The 16543-nt window shown below is 39.3% G+C and overlaps 1 protein-coding gene across 1 annotated transcript in view; it reads right to left on the bottom strand.

Moving 5' to 3' along the window:
• The window catches only part of RP1 (RP1 axonemal microtubule associated), a 258679-nt gene extending 242508 nt beyond the window's left edge, over positions 1-16171 (bottom strand). Inside the window, 3 exon segments of the mRNA XM_034759443.1 lie at positions 12226-12397; positions 15527-15708; positions 15763-16171. Coding sequence (XP_034615334.1) covers positions 12226-12397; positions 15527-15708; positions 15763-16171 — 763 coding nt within the window.
• Between the last annotated feature and the right edge of the window lie 372 nt (positions 16172-16543).

Raw genomic sequence — 16543 nt, 5'->3', positions numbered from 1 at the left:
AAGAATGGAATGAAACATCCTGAAATACCTTAAATTATACTCCTATCCATCTACTAGTTTTTCATATTTACAAAAGAAAAATGAGTATGGATCATATTTATAGGACAGATCATTAGTGAAATAATAATAAAATGAATGGCAATTTAAAAAGAACAATACCCAGCGTTTCTTGCTAGGATTAGCTGCATTAATATATTTTAGCATGCTCTAGTACTGGGCCAGATTTATCTTTGGTAAAGGTTGATTGAGGGCCATAGATTCAGAATGAGTACAAGAATACAATCTGCAGTGGTAAAAAGGTTCAGATCCACTAAGGGACTTAGGTCATGCAATGCTGGGCATCATGGCACCTTTCACAGAAACTCACTGCTATCCACAAAGCCTAATTTGCACGTCTAGGCACCCTAGAATGCAGTCCACAAAAGCCAGCATGATAGGCAGGGAGCTGCCTAACCTAGACAATGGGAAATGCTGACAAACCCCTCTCCTCTCTCTCTCTGAGATAGGCACTTAAGTTGGGGCTGCAAGGAGGAGCCTATATCTGCTTAGCAATCCATGAATCAGAATCAGTCTCCTGGAGTAAGGTAGTTAACCCATTTAGCTCAATGGTTAGTGCACTTATCTGGGAGACCCAAGTTCAATTCCCTGTTCAAATCCTGTTAGATGAGTTCGCTAACAACTGAACTGTGGGATATTCTGATGGGGGCTTATTCAGTGTCTCCTGTTGAAATTGCTCCACTTTGGATAAATAATGAAAGAATGATTGGAGCAGGGGGAAAGGACCCTGGGTCTCCCACCTCCCAGGATGGACAGCTTAACCATGGGACAATAGAGTCGATCTCTCTGGCCCAAAGTATTTGTTCCACTGCGGGCAAATACTTAAACAGTCACACCTTCTGGGTCCAGGCCCTGCGTGCATGTTAGGCACTTGTGGATCGCTCTGGGGCAGGAGATTGGCACCTGGATGTTGAGCGAGGCAGCAGTGCACATCCCCCAGGCAGAAGCTTGGGCACCTACAGTGTTCCGCAGGAGTTTTGTGGATTGCAGTGGAGCCAAAGGACATAGGTACCAAAACGTGAGACTTAGGCGCCTAAGTACCTTTGTGGAGTGGGGTCAAGGTGACTGCATCTTCACTTACTACGGGCAGAGGGCTGTAAGGAGCTAGCATAGCCTCAGAAGAGGCAGGGCTGCCTGAGAAGGAGGTGAAGCCAGGACAGCCAGGAAGTCCACTAACACAGCATCTTCCCTGAACTCCAAAGCTGTTCCCCTTTGTAAAATCCTAGTGGATAACAGAGGCAGAAGCATTGCTCCATTCCCACAGAGGCAAATCTCACCTAAGTTATGGTGGTCTTAGATGATGCAGAAAACTTTATTTTACTCACCCTGATGCCAGCTCTTCTGAGTTTGGTCTTTAACAGACAAATGGCTGGCCTTTCAGTTTTAACCTTGGTTTAAAAACCCACACACAACTACCATGACAATCGTCTGTTATTTTTCATTGTAATACATCATCTGAACAATACTTTTCTACTTTTCATTGCAAATTAACCACTGTATTTTATTTTGCAGTTTAGACAAAACAGTCTGCAAGATCATTCCCAGCTTTTCTCTAAAAATGTTCTAAAGTATAAGAAGTTTATCTTGGAGCGTGGGTGGTATGTGGTTATAAAACTCTTCATTCTAACAGGTAATAGTTGATTTTTCTCAGAGAAGACAGTTGGAATGTTACAGACTCTCTCTAAGCAAAAGATACAACAGCATTAATGAGTAAAACTGATTTAAAAAAAAAAAGATGACATCACTGTCATAGGAGGTTAGTTATGATTCTGCACTATTTTCTACCAAAAAAAAAAAAATGTCTAGGCAATTACTTCTATTTCTGCAATCCTGTAAAAGTGTAAACATTCTAGGCCTGTGCATCACACTCAATGGGAGTTTGCTTAGGGCATGGTCCACAAGGGTTTTTTTTCTTACAGACGTTTTCACCAATCTAATGTTATAGATGTCCCAATATCTTTATTATGTGCCTTCCTCTTCATTGCTGCTTTTATTGTACGTTACACAAAAGCGAGTTTCTTCTTCTGTAGCAAAGGCATTTTCCTCTTTCAAATTTTCAGAAGCATTACATTCAGTATTATTTAAGATAATGTCACAGTTGTGAAATGTTTCAGAATGGCAGCCTTCTGCTGGATCTGTCAACAAGGGAGCAGATTTTTCTTCAAGAATTTGAATTAGGCTAACTCTCGAGCACTGGCATATTTTTTGTTTTGTATTGGGTAGCTTATTATTCGCACGTACTGTTATATCATTGAGTACTTGTTTGGATACATTATTTTCATGATTGCTGATCTCCTGTGCATTTATATTCATATCCTCCATCACATACAACATCTTTAACTTGTTTTTTTCTAGACCTGAGGATACAAGAATCTCAAAGCTATTTCTATTAATGAAATCTAAGGTATTATTAGCATAAAATCTATTAAAAATATTACTGGCAATCTTATTAATACAGTTGTTCTTCAGAATCACATGATTATTTTTGTCTCTTATTAAATCTTTGCTTGGCCAGAGCAAATCTTGACATTTTTTGGTCATTAAATGTAGGCCAAATTGGTTCTCAATGTCAGATGCTTTTCGGTAGGCATATCCTCTGTCTTCCTCATTAACTGGTTTTATGATGGCCATCAGTATTGGACAATGTTGTCCACAAATAGCATGAAGCTTATCCAGAGAATCTTGTTCTTCCAGAGCTCCCCTATTGGCATTACTGTCATTAGTTGGTTGGGTTTGTATAGGTTCATCATTTAAAGGCTCTTCCAGAGGATGCACCTTATTGTCAGGTAATCTAAATTCCACAGATGTAAAGGCTGGATAATTGGCATTAGTCTCCGTACAGAGATTCGTGGAAGTGGTGCATACCGTGAATGACAAATTGTTGTTTTCTTTCTTTATTGCATGAAGAAAAGGGGTTTCATCCCTGAAGGTAGGTTTGCTTTTCAGACTCAAATCAGGAAAAGGCTCTGAATCACTATTATGAGGCATAATGAAGTAGTGGCATCCACTTTCAGAGGGTTTAGCCATGTCTTCAGGTTCTGAAGAAGATATTTCATTGTGTGGTGGATACTGATTCAGATTCACAAAGTGAGAGTATGGAATATCATCACTATTGTTGTCAAACATTGTGTCTGCTGAAGTTGTGTCCAAATTGCCATACATTCCAGTCTTTTCAGGTGGTGATCTTCTCACCAAATGATTTTCTTTAAGAAGCCACTTGCCTTTATCAATCAATATTCCTTCATCTTCATCAGCAGGTACACCACACTGACAATATTGCTTTGTACATCGCACTGAGCAGTTATCACTGTAATATGCCTTCTCTCCATTAAGACTGAACTGTGGTGCTGGTGAAGAAAAATTCTCTCTTCTCCATGTATTGTTGTCTTTGTTTATTTCTTCCAGACTTTCGTGTGATATAAGTGAAGACCTTGACATTTTCTCAACAAAGCAAGCATTATGTTCCTGACAAAGGGAAGAGGTTTCTTTCATAATTGTACATTGGGATTCTTCAGTGTCCTTTTGAAGAACTTTAGACATATATGGAAGTACAGTGTGAAGGGTAGGCTTAAAGGAGGCTTCTGCTTTACCATAAAGCTGTTCAATAGTTCTTTTAACGTAACCAGTATTATACTGTTTTTCATACATTGCTTCCTCCCCACTTTCATTGGTGAAGTCACTGGATGCCCTATAATTGTAATCACTGTCATCAGTATCTGGTCTATAATCTGACCAGTCAGAAGTAGCAGGGCTTTTAAAGCATTTTTTTAATTCAAAAGAAGGATTTGAATGTGTTCCATGCTCCAGTTCTTTTACTATCAGTTTTACTTGCAATTTCTGTTCTACTTCAGTTATGTCCAATTCTGTAATTTGCTTAGACTCATAACTAAAAGATAATGGTGATGGTGTAGATAATCTTTCAGAGGTTTCTTCACAAGTCCCATTTTCTTTCTTTTCTTCTTGTACAGAGTCTTCCTCACAGTCACATTCTGTAGAGGTTTCAGCAACTAATTTATAGTGCTCATTTGTTTTTTCTGTGCCAACTTGCTCTCCTGCATTTTTATTGTTGCCAAGATGCATAATGTCTTTTTTATCTTCTACCTCAGAAATTTCTCCATCTAAAATATTATCTTTATCATTAGAAGTTATACTGTGAACAGTTGAGTTAGGCTCTTCTGAAGTCCCCGATTCTTCATTATTGAATGATGTATCTGTGGCTTTATCCTGCGAGTCTTGTAATGAACTGTCAGCCTCTTCTTCATTTTCTTCAGATAGTTCTACATTTGAAGTAAGACTACAATTATTTGAATTAGCATTCACGTATTTTCTGTCTGACAGTATTTTGTGAACATTCAAGTCATTTAGATCTGAAGTCTCTGCTGATGCATTGGGGTCTTTCTGTATATCAGAGCATTCAAATTCTTCAATCAGCTCTTGTACATCAGCATTTTCCTCAGAATTTGTACTGTCCTTTGGAATGCAGATCTTATTTGGGTTTTCACTTTCATGAAAGTTTGGCACGTTCTGAATTTCAACTACAAAAGGATTTTCATGACAATGTGCAGAGTCCTGCTTTTCTATTCTGCTCCCAGAGTGTAATAAATTATTTGATGTTGATTCTTGCAAATTTGAGACAGCATCCTTCAAGTCCTCAGCTTCTTCTGTGACTGCAATTTGTTTTAGAAATTGTAACAGTGTAAATATTTCAGAACAGCTACAGGTAGTTTTTAGCATATCACCTTTGCACATGCCATTCAAACTCTCTTTTAGATTTAGTACAAGTAGCCAAGCTAAGAGGAGATTGGGGGAAGATCCAAGTAATGAAGGAGAAGAAAAATCTGTAGGACCACATGATTTTTCTGTACATCCAGTATGAGCCTTTTGAATGCAGAGCATCGCTGATTGTAGTTGCTGTAGCAACATACTAGACACGCAATCCTTTTGAGCCTCAGTTTCAGTCTTCCTGAAAATTTTGGAATCAACTTGAACAGCAACCTCAGCACTTATGCTTTGATTTGGACTTATATCTTGAGAATCAATTTCTGATTGCAACTTCTTTTTATCATTTTCATGCATTTCATTAAACACCTGTAGCTTAGTATCATGTTGGAAATCTGACTGTAGTAAATATTTGACCTCTTTCATTATACTTGTATCAGCACAGGTCAAAGAGCCAATTTGTCTTCCATATAACCATTTGGCTGATTCTTCTATAGCTCCCATTTCACTGAGAGGTTCCATTGGCTTTTTTAGTAGATGACATTCAATCAGATTGGGTTTTCCAGTTATGTGCACTTTATTTGCTATAACCTTAGTTTCTTTATCTGAGAGAGTTTTCATATTTTCCATAGGAGAATGACCAATTTTATTATTTGCTATATTCCCTTCCTTTTTATTTATGGGAGCTAATTTGTTTGGAGGCAAAACAGCATTTGGAAATGCGTTTTGCAGCCAGTTTTGGACATAGCTTTCAAGTGAATACTCAGCAATCTCATCTGGAAAATCCTCTTGTTTCAGAGCATCCAGTGCATTACCACCATCTGACATATGCATTTTACTTTCAGGTGTACTTGGATTCTTCTTCTTCTTTTTTTGTTTTTTCTCTTTCTTTGAAGATTTGTATGAACTGTCAGAAATAACATTGTCTTTTTCTCTTTCTAGGTTATTACCATTAGCCACTTCTGACAATGGCTTTGATGTCATTAAAGAATTGTGTGTCTGTTTTATAGAATTAGTGCTGTGACATATGCCTTCTTTTTCAGTACCTGGTGTATTTTGGCTGTGTTCAGTTTCACTTTTTGAATCAGCTTTTTCCTCTATCAGGCTATCTTCACATCTTGCAGATAGTGGCAAACTAATTTTTTTGGCTGATCTGGATTTTACATTGGTCAGTTGTCTATTAGCTTTTGTTTTCTTACTAAATGATAACTCATTTTGTTGGAGCTCCACAGAAACCTGGGGACATAACTCATTTTCAGGACATAAGTTTTTGTTTGAATTGATAGATCCATCACCATTTCTGACATGAAATGCCATTGCTCTTTTCTGACATGTTTCAGAATAAGTATCTCTAATTTGCGTTGTAGATTTCTGCACACTTTCGCTTGTGATGCACATATCATGAGACATTTCCTCACTCTTAAAAGTTCCTTCCTCTGCAGTCTCCTTATATTGCTGATTTTGGTGCAAATGTACACCTTGATCCAGATAATGAGATGGTGATTTTCTCTTTTTCTTCTTCTTCTTTTTGCTGTTAGACGATGCAGGTTGGCTTTTGTCAGTGGAATGGGTTGTATCACATTCAGTGCTGCCGTGGAATTGTTTCTCACTCTCAGCAGTGGTAGGAGAGGACCCTGTTGTAAAGTTTATTGTCTCAGGAGTAGCATTAGTACATGTTGACATTGTCATCTTAGTTTGTTTGTTTCCAGTACAGGTTGAGTGAATGGATCCTTGAGAAGAAAGTAATAAATCAGATGGGTTACATAGTCTGTCTCCACTTTTTGATTGAGACAATTCTGAGTACCTGATGAATGAACTCAGTGATCTTTTTATTTCTTTAATTCCACACTGGTCATGAAAAGAGTTGATGGTGTCTGCTGAAAGAGGTCTATCTGCCTGGTAAATTGTTGAGGAAGGTATGAAGCAACTGATATTAGCTTTGCAGCTTGATAGTAAACTATTATACATGCCTTCCTCCACAACTGATTTCTCCAAAGTGTTCTGTAACAATCCATCTTCATCAGGCATATCTAATGTCTTTGTATTTGTAGTTTCTTTTAAACCATGACTTTTATGGCTTAATTTAATCAGAGTTTCTTCTTTTTTCTTTTCTAAAGAAAGCTTTAATAAATCATTGTTGCTTATTTCACTAAGCTTCGAATTATTAGTACTTGATGTTTTACTGCTGGAATGAGTGACCATGCAATACTCAGATTTGCTTTCCCCATCTTCTATTTCCTCACTGTAGGAAAATTGTCCTATCATTTTTTCCTGAACCTTTTTGTCAGATATTACAGTGACACTTTCAACTAATGCTTTCTTTTGTCTCACTCTTCTTGGCCCAGGTGTAGGAGGCCTATGAAAATGAGGTTTGACTTTATCCTCCGATACATTGCATACATTCATGTTTGCAGAAGAGTTCTGCCAGATTTTATAATCAGAAGTGCTTAAATCAGATTCTGATTCTTTACTTGTTACTTCTGTGTTAATCTGCTGCAGTGAGTCACTCTCATCATTATTGTAGTTCTCCAAGACTGGAGCCTCTGTAGGTTTTATATATGCTGAAATATTTAAATCAGATGAATGATCCTCTGCACCTACTGCAGAATTGCAAATCTTGATATTTTTATCAGCAGAAACACCAGCACGACTGACAGTGGTTGTCCATTTTATGGTTTCTTCCTCTTTTATCCTGAATCGAACTTTCATCTCTACTGTCATACTGCCATCTTGATTAACATGAACAGATTTCTCAATGTCATCTTCAGAGCGCACCATCGATAAATCTTCACCAGCATGTGAATGATTTTCTGCTAAGCCCATGTAATTGTCGGGAATGCAAGAAGAATCTGAATTATCATTGCTGTAACCTTTATCAGAAGAAACTGAGTAAATTTGAGCTCCTGAGGGCATTTGTGTACTCACTTTCAACATTTATATTGAAAGCACCCAAATTCACAATATTAGATGGAAGGTGTAGAAGATAATCATCATGCATAAGAATCCAGACGGAAAGACAGCAGGCAGGGAGGCAAAGAAAGGAGACAGAAAAAAGAAAAAAACAAAGTATGATTAGTATAGAGGAACCCAATGAAAGGTTTTGGGAATTTTTTTTTTTTTTTGTGAGCATTGGGATTGAATAAATTATTGTAACAAAGAAAAACTATTACAGTAAGGTGTCTATTTTCTCTAACTCGTTTCCAAGAACTTGTTAAAAAGAAAAAACACAACTTTTATAAAGAGTAAAGACTGAACTTTCCTGCTGGTGCAATTTTCTTTATTTTGTTTTGCAACATGACCCTTCTAACACCTGTGTTACAATCTTTAAGGTCCTAAGCCTGTGACGTGCCGAATGCTCCCAGTTCCATCAACCTGGTTGTTGAATGTGCTTTCCCACCCTGCAGGAGGCACACAGGACCTCACAGGCCCTAAGATGTTAAGCATGGAACCTCCTTTTTCCTTTACTACTTCTTGATGATTTAATAGTAATTAATGGATCCAAATGCACATGCAGTACATAACAACCTGAATGATAATGGGTGCTACAACACGTCAATTAAAAGTAAATCTCTCTGGAATTGATTTTACACCCTTCACTTATATGACTAATCCTTGGTTATCTGAGTAGTCCCATGGACTATTCATGTATGTAAACATTGTAGAATTGGGCCCTTAGCATGTACTTCTATATATGTTTACATTTAAATTTTGAACCAGACATTTATAATAAGATTTTTACATCATGCATTTTAATGTACATCATGTGTTACAATGTGCATATATGCTACAGTTCTCTAGGACCTGGTCCAAAGACCATTCAAGGCAATGAGAATATTCATATTCATATTCACTTCTAATGTGTTTGGTCTGCACACAGTTAAGTATTTCTAAAATGTGTTTGCATTAGTTTGTAATAACTTGATACTGTCACGGGGTGCTGGAACAATTTGTATAGTGGGGGTGTTGAGAGTAATTGAACCATACTGTAAACCCTGCATATAATGGAAACCACTTCACGCCAGGGTTGTGGGAGCACCCCTTGCACTCTGGTTTCAGCACCTATGCACTGACAAAATCTCATCTATCTTTGAGTGTCACACAGTGAAAAGAATAGGTGAGAGACCAAAGGTACACCAGGAGAAATCTAAACAGAATTTTCTAAACTGTGCTCCTTCACTAAGCTTTGTGTATATTTATATGTATACTTAAAATAATACAGTATGTGCACACAAACACAAATTCAGAAAGACATATATAAAGACATAATTGGTAATGACATTTCTAGAAGAAGTATTCAGTCACTTTATGTAGTGGTTTGGAATTTATATTATAGTCCAGCAGAGCACTTAAGCATGTGCTTAACATTAATTTGACTTCAATAGAACTATTCACGTGCTTAAAGTTAAGCATGTCGTTTGCTGGAGTGGGCCCTAAAAGAATTTGTGTGAAGGTTTTCATGACTACCCATGTTACTGTTGCATACACACACACTATTTCAGATTTGTTGCGTCTTTCAAGTTTCCATTTGTAGCAGGGTGGTCCCCCACTCCTGCCCTGAAGGGTTTAAAACATCCAGGGAGCAGGGCTGGGGCAAAGGAAAAGCTACAAGGCTGATTGGGGAAGCAGCCGCAGCTGGGCCACGCCCCAATCAGGCCTCAGCTGGCCTGTATAAGAGCTCAGGAGTCTCTCTCTGCCTTCAGAGGGAGAAGGGCCTGGCTGCAGTGAGCTAGATACAGGGTACCTGAGTGGAGCAGGGCTGGGGAGTGCCTGCCTGGATAGCCCCAGGCTGTGGCCTAATAGGAGGCCAAGGGGTTCTGGGGGTTGCAGAGGGCAGCCCATGGGTAGGCTAAGGCAGCAGGTCCAAACCCAACCTTACCTGTGATGAGTGGCCTATACTGCTGTCTGCCCCAGGGAGTGGGGGCTAATTGGTGACTGGCAGTGGCCTTATTCTGAGGTGAGGTAGGGATAGTGAGTGGGGGTTCCCTGGGGAGGGGAGACCCTAGTACTGAGGGGTGTACTGCCAGTGGGCAGCACCCCAGATAAAAAGGGTACTGGGGTCTGGGAGGGACATGGGGGCCAAAGGAAAGGCAGACCACTGGCCTGCAGAGGGCACTCCAGGACACTGGAAGAGCTAATTCCCAGAAGTCACCAGCAGGAGGTGCCGCAGGGGTGAGTCTGCTGCTCTACACCATTGTAGAGGCTTTTCCAGGAACTGAATGAGAAATTATGGTAAATTCAGTTTGGCTCTTGTTCCAGAGACCAGACCTTTCACTTCTGTAAATAAAAATCTCATCTTACTCGCCTCTGGAAATGGAATGGAAACAACAGAAGTTCCCCAAAACTCTGAACTTTACACTCCTATAACCTGATGATGTCTCTGACATAGGGCAGTTTGAATTTTTAAAGTAAAATACATAAAGAGTTATTCCTCTTGCTTTAACTGCATTTGCCCAATATTAGCTGATGAAACTTTCCAGATCTGTCAGCTATTTCCATATGCTGCCAACTTGGCTATAATTATAGGCAAAATTTAGATGGAAGAGAAAAACTTATTGACAACTTTGATTTTTGTAGTAATTTCATTCGCCTCAGAATGTTGCTACTTGTTCTCTTAACTCATCAGCTATCCTGTACGCATAGCCCTGGCGACCAAGGAGATGACATATGGGGCAAGAGACATCAGGGCGGGCTACAGGGTGAAAGTTGGGACAAACTAAAGAGAGCGGACTTAGGGACATGAGATATTCAGCAGGGACACTGGGCGGGGATGTGTGAATGGGAGCTAAGTGTCTCTGTGCAGAGGCATTGGCAGTTGATGCTGCTTCGGCTCCTCAGCACAGCAAGGCAGGAGCACCATGGAAAATTAGCTCCTCCACTGCTTCCTTGGTTCTCCAGCACTTCAGGAAACTTTACAGTGCTGGTGTCTTGGTGAGCAGCAGAGGCAGTAGTGTCACGAAGCCCTAGATGAGCTGATGCCTTGCCACAGAAGTACTGTGTTCCCCCACACATCTTAGGCTCTCCAGAAAGACCTGATCTCCCCCCATAAAGTTTTCTTCCTCAAAATCCCCTCATGCCTGGTCACCTCTAGGCTTCCCCAACATCCTCACTCTCTCTTTCCTCAGTTCATCAGGCACCCCGTGTAGCAGCTCCATGAGGAGCCAAGTGGAAATCACCTATTCACATAACTTTACCCAAACACTACTGAAAAACATGTTGCAGCCATAAGGATGTGAGGAAGTATGGTGCCCTGTTGTGGGCACTAGTTGAGAGTCAGGAGATTCAACTTTCAAGTCCCATTCTACCCCAGACTTCCTGTGTGATCTTGGGCAAGTTGTTAAGACCTACATTTTTAAAAGTGACTCGGGATCATCTGTGTCTAAATTAAGAAATCTTAAAGGGTCCTGAAATACAGAGGGTGGGTGCTTAGCACTTTCTAAAATTCAGACCCCTAAGGTGTCTCAAGTTGGGCACCCAAAAACTGAAGCATCCAAAAATCACTAATCACTTTTATAAATGTAACCCTTAGTCTCTCTGTGACAGTTTCCTGTCTGTACAATGGAGATGTTAGTACTTCTCTACCTCTCTTGAATGTTGTGTGGATGGATACATCGAATGCTATGGTAGCAGGACCATATAAGCACTTTAGATAGACAAATGATCAGCAACCTGACAGTGTACCTCACTTACACAAACCAATACAATGTTCACTGTAACTTTATGAAAGTCACACCACACCTATTTTAAATGAAAACACATGAACACGTGGCCAATAAACAGAGTTAAAGCTACATACTGACTGTTCAGGATGAGGGGGGAGATACACGTGGGCACAGAGTGGTGGAAAGGAACTAGTTGAAGTTGAAACGCGTGGAGGGCACCTGGATACTGAATAATTTAACTGCTTATTTCCTTGCTTTTCCCAATTTGCTTTAGTTAGGTATGGACACATATGAAATTAAGGATATGACAAGATATCCCTATTCATTTACTGAGCTAAGATCTGAACACTGCATGATAATACATTTGCTCTGCTGTAATACCATCAGAAAGTTCAACTACAAGGGAGACATACATTTGTTCTCTGTATCAAACTGTGTGCTTTCTTTTACCCTTGCTGTAGCATGATGTGGATAGATTAGCAACAATCAGCCCATTTTAAAATATGCCTTGATAGCTTCACATACAAGTCCAAATAATTCTGTTTGAAAGGAAATATGTAAGCCAGCTGAATTTTTAACAGAAACTTGAATTCCAAAATGAAAATTAATTCTTTGATCCTTCTGATGCCTACTGAGGAAATCTGAGCAAAAATAAATAGTTTTGTTTCAACTGGCCTGCTTGAATACCCTTGATCCGAATCAGATCGCTATGGTTTCTTTTTTTTTTTAACATTAAAATGTGAAAGAGATAAATCACTTGAGAAAATACAAAATAATTAAAGGGACTTACTATTTCTGCTCTCTGATTTGGCATTTGCTTTGGGGTACACACGATTGGAGAGTCCCGGCAACTTAGCAGGTAGTGAATACCTGTGAGGATCATAATTCCCTGGTTTAAAAGGCTCTCTCCCAGCTGCCACAATAGCCCCAGAACACAAGATCAGAGACTGAAGGTTAGGAACCTGGAGGGGAAAAAACACAACAACAAATCAATTTCTCTGCATCAGTAACAAACAGTAATAATACAACAGGTATAGTCTTTCCGCATAGTTTTTTCTTCACTTTCTACCCTATACATATATAGCATTGCAGCAGGTTATTACAAAGGGCTGGATTTTATTCCAGAGTGGAATTTATTTCCACATGGGGTAATGCACTTCCTGTGTCTTTGTAAGTAAGTGTGTAAATATATTAGAAGATGATACTGTCAAGCAAAGTTTGGATCCAGATAAATATTTCCCTGAAGTTCAAGAGTTTGGAAATGGAGTTTGGATTTATCCCAATATAGAATCAATCAACAGCCATGAAATGACTGAGTGAGAGTGTGTGTGTATGAGTCAGTGAAGGGAAGAATCTTCAGCCACAAAATATATTACCGGACTCTTGTATGGGTGGTCTGTGGCTGCATACTGCCAAATATACAGAATTAGTAGTAGACCTGGCTTCCTGCTCCTCCAATTACAAGGAATTTGAGCCTCATGGATTGTGCTTTGCTAGCTTGTAGGTGACATGCCCCTTTCTCTCTTTCATGTCTACTTGTGGACACCGAACACAGAAATCACATCTTCACCAGATGGAAGGTGAAAGATTCACCCTGCATGAGTGATCAGTTGAGCTGAGTGTGATTCCCCTTTCAGTTATACCAGTGTAAACCAGAAGAAACTCCATTGTAGTTAATGAAGTTACAACAATGTACAACTTGTGTAAGCGAGAGGAGAATCAGGCCCATTGTTTCTGGAAATTTCGGGCTTTTGGGGCTAGGATTTGGTCCACACTTTATAAAATGTAAGAACCTTATATTAGGTTTTATAGCCATAACTCATGGGTGGCAAAGACAGATGAAGAACATAATACTGTTTAACATTGCTGATAGCAATTTCATCCTTTGAACATTAAAAATATAGAGAAATAGGGATAAAAATCAAGGTTACTTAGTTTATGGCATTGTGAGCGTTCCTCAGCAATGTAGTAGCCATACAGGAAATCTGACTTTTAGTTTTGAGTATAGGTACTTTTGCTCTTACATTAGCAATTACATTGTCATGGAATCACAGAAATGTAGGGTTGGAAGGGACCTCAACAGGCAGAACCAACTATATCTATATCATCCCTGACAGGTGTTTCTAACCTCATCTTAAAAACTTCCAGTAACAGGATTCCAATACCTCCCTTGGAAGTCTATTCCAGTACTTGATTATCCTTATTGTTAGAATGTTCTTTCCAAAGATATAACCTAAATCTTCCTTGCTGCACATTAAGCTTCAAGAGACATGGAGAACAACCCTCTTTATAACAGCCCTTAACATATTTGAAGACTTGTCTGGTCCCCAGTCAGTCTTCTTTTTTCAAGACTAAATATGCCCAGTTTCTTTTTAACTTTTCCTCATGATCAGGTTTCTAGACCTTTTATCATTTTTCTTGCTCTCCTCTGGACTCTTTCCAATTTGTTCACATCTTTCTTAAAGTATGGCATCCAAAACTGGGCACAATGCTCCAACTGAGGTCTCACAAGTGTCAAGTATAGCAGGACAATTTCCTCCCATGTCTTACATATGACAATCCAGTTAATACACCCCAAAATATTAGCCTTTTTTACAACTGCTTCATATTGTTCACCCGTATTTATCTGTGATCCACTATAATCCCCAGATTATTTTCAGCAGTACTATTGCATGGTCAGTTATTCCGCATTCTATATTTGTGAATTTGACTTTTCCTGCCTAAGTGTGGTACTCTGCATTTGTCTTTATTTAATTTCATCTTTTTGATTTCAGTCATATTTATCAAGGTCATTTTGAATTCTAATCCTGTCCTCCAAAGAGGTTGCAACACCTCCCAGCTTGGTGTGATGTTCAAATTTTATAAGCACACTCTCCACTTCATTATCCAAGTCATTAATGAAACTGTTGACTAGTTTTGGACCTAGAACAGACACATATAGGACTCCACTAGATCTGTCCACCCAGTTAGACAGTGAACCATCAATAAATACTCTTTAAGTTTGTTTTTTCAACCAGTTATGCACACACCTTATAGTAATTTCATCTAGACCACATCCTCCTAGTTTGCTTATGTGGGACTGTGTCAAAAGCCTTACTAAGATCAACATATATCACATCTACAGCTTCCCTGCCACCCCAATCTACTAGGGCATGAACCCTGTCAAAGAAGGAAATTAGGTTGGTCTGGCATGATTTGCTCTTGACAAAATCATGTTGGCTACCACTTATAACGTTATTATCTTCTAGGTGCTTACAAATTGATTGTTTAGTAATTTGTTCCAGTATCTTCCCAGGTATTAAAGTTAGGCTAATTGACATGTAATTCCCTAGGTCCTCTTTGTTTCCCTTTTTAAAGATAGGTACTATGTTTGCCTTTTTCCAGTCCTTTGGTACCTCATGGTTCTCCATGAGTTCTCAAAGATAATCACTAATGGTTCAAAGATTTCTTTAGCTAGTTCCTTAAGTACTCTAAGGTGAACTTAGTCAGGCCCTGACAACTTGAATACATCATAGTGAAGATGCTCACAACTCCTGTGGGATGGGTAGGTACAGGAATTTGTTCTGCTGCATTAATAGACCATCATCTCTTAAGGGAACAGAGGTAGCGTTCTAAAGGAGCTCTGCCTAATGCATGTCCTAATTGTGAGGCAGGGCTATGGAAGGGTTACATGTGATTGGATGAGTGGACATATGTTGAAGGCATGCATGAAAAAGGACTAGAAAAGCATCCTGTCCAGGAAAAGCTGTCATTAGAAGACAAAGTCTTTAAGAGGTTTAAGAGTGGTTTAAGAGAAGACTGGTGGGCTTCCATGAAAACCCAGGATTAAAATTCTCTCGCTTCAGTCACTGCAGTCCCAAGATGAGTGTGAATCCTTCCTCAAAACTGACTATCTTTTTTTAAAGGCCCATAAGTGTACAGAGGCAGATCCACAAGGAAGGCAGCAGATAGCTGATGGTCAGGGCACAGGGACCTTACACTGGTCAGAGCGCTCACCAGCCATGTAAGCAACCAAATCATTTGATAACACTGGTAATATTATAAAAGCAAACATTGTGAAAAGCATATCTCATGCCATTGTTTATTCTCACCTTTCTGCCATCCGTAGTGTATAACTTCACAACTGGATACTGCATTAACTCACTTATGGAATCCAGAAAGGTCTCAAAGTTTTGCATGTTCTTCTTACTCAGAACTATAGTGCACCTGATTCTTATGTCACCATTTTTGAAAACAAGGAGCTTTTTAGGGGTTCTTATTTTGACAGCTCTGTCTTCCTGAACAATGCCGTCTTCTTTCTCCCTGGCTAACTGCACAACTCGGCGACGAGCACTAACTGGCCTGCTGATCTGCCAGGGTAATGGCTTCTTACTGGCCCGCTCCAAATTAATGGGCTTAATTTTCTTCTGATGGGAACAAATATAAGACTTTCCATCTTCAAGGTCCTCCAGATTGGTGATACTGTGTATCCCGCGTGGTGTACTAATATTCCTCACCCCAAATGGTATTGGGACTCTTTTGGACAAGTTATCCAGCAAGGCATCAAATGTTTTGAAAGATCTATTATTAATGACCATTTTGATCCCATTAAACTGAGGGTCTCCACTTTTATAGAAACAGATTCGTTTGGCCACAACAGGTTCGGTGACATTGAAGTGACGTGTAGACAAAGTCTGTTCACTCTCAGAGGAGTTTGGCTGAAGCATTGAATAATTAGTTGATGGCGTGTCACTCATTTTGACAGCACTCTGGAAGGAGGAGGAGATGGATGTAGAAGTTTTCTCACAACTGCAGTAATAGCATAGTCCTCATTCTGAAAGATGCAAAAGGAAAATTTGTAAGAAAAATCAACAGCAGCAAATCTTGCCAAAAATTATTAAATTGATTTAAATGGGTCCAAGCTGTTATCTCGAAATTCCACAAAGACTCCAGTACTGTAGGATTAAGTTAGCATAGCTTTACTTTCAAGTACTCTCAGAACTCTCCATTGTAATTTCACATCTCTTATCATTTTGGGATAACAGCATTTTCTTTAGAAAGAGGTACTTTGTCAGATTAGAATGGCAATTAGAGGTTTTCTTTTTTAAGTATGAATGTAATGACATTTC

The sequence above is a fragment of the Trachemys scripta genome, chromosome 2 (genome assembly GCF_013100865.1).
Source record: "Trachemys scripta elegans isolate TJP31775 chromosome 2, CAS_Tse_1.0, whole genome shotgun sequence".
NCBI classification, from domain to species: Eukaryota; Metazoa; Chordata; order Testudines; family Emydidae; genus Trachemys; species Trachemys scripta.
The sequence above is the reverse complement of the archived record's forward strand: the minus strand, read 5'-3'. Positions and strand labels throughout refer to the sequence as shown.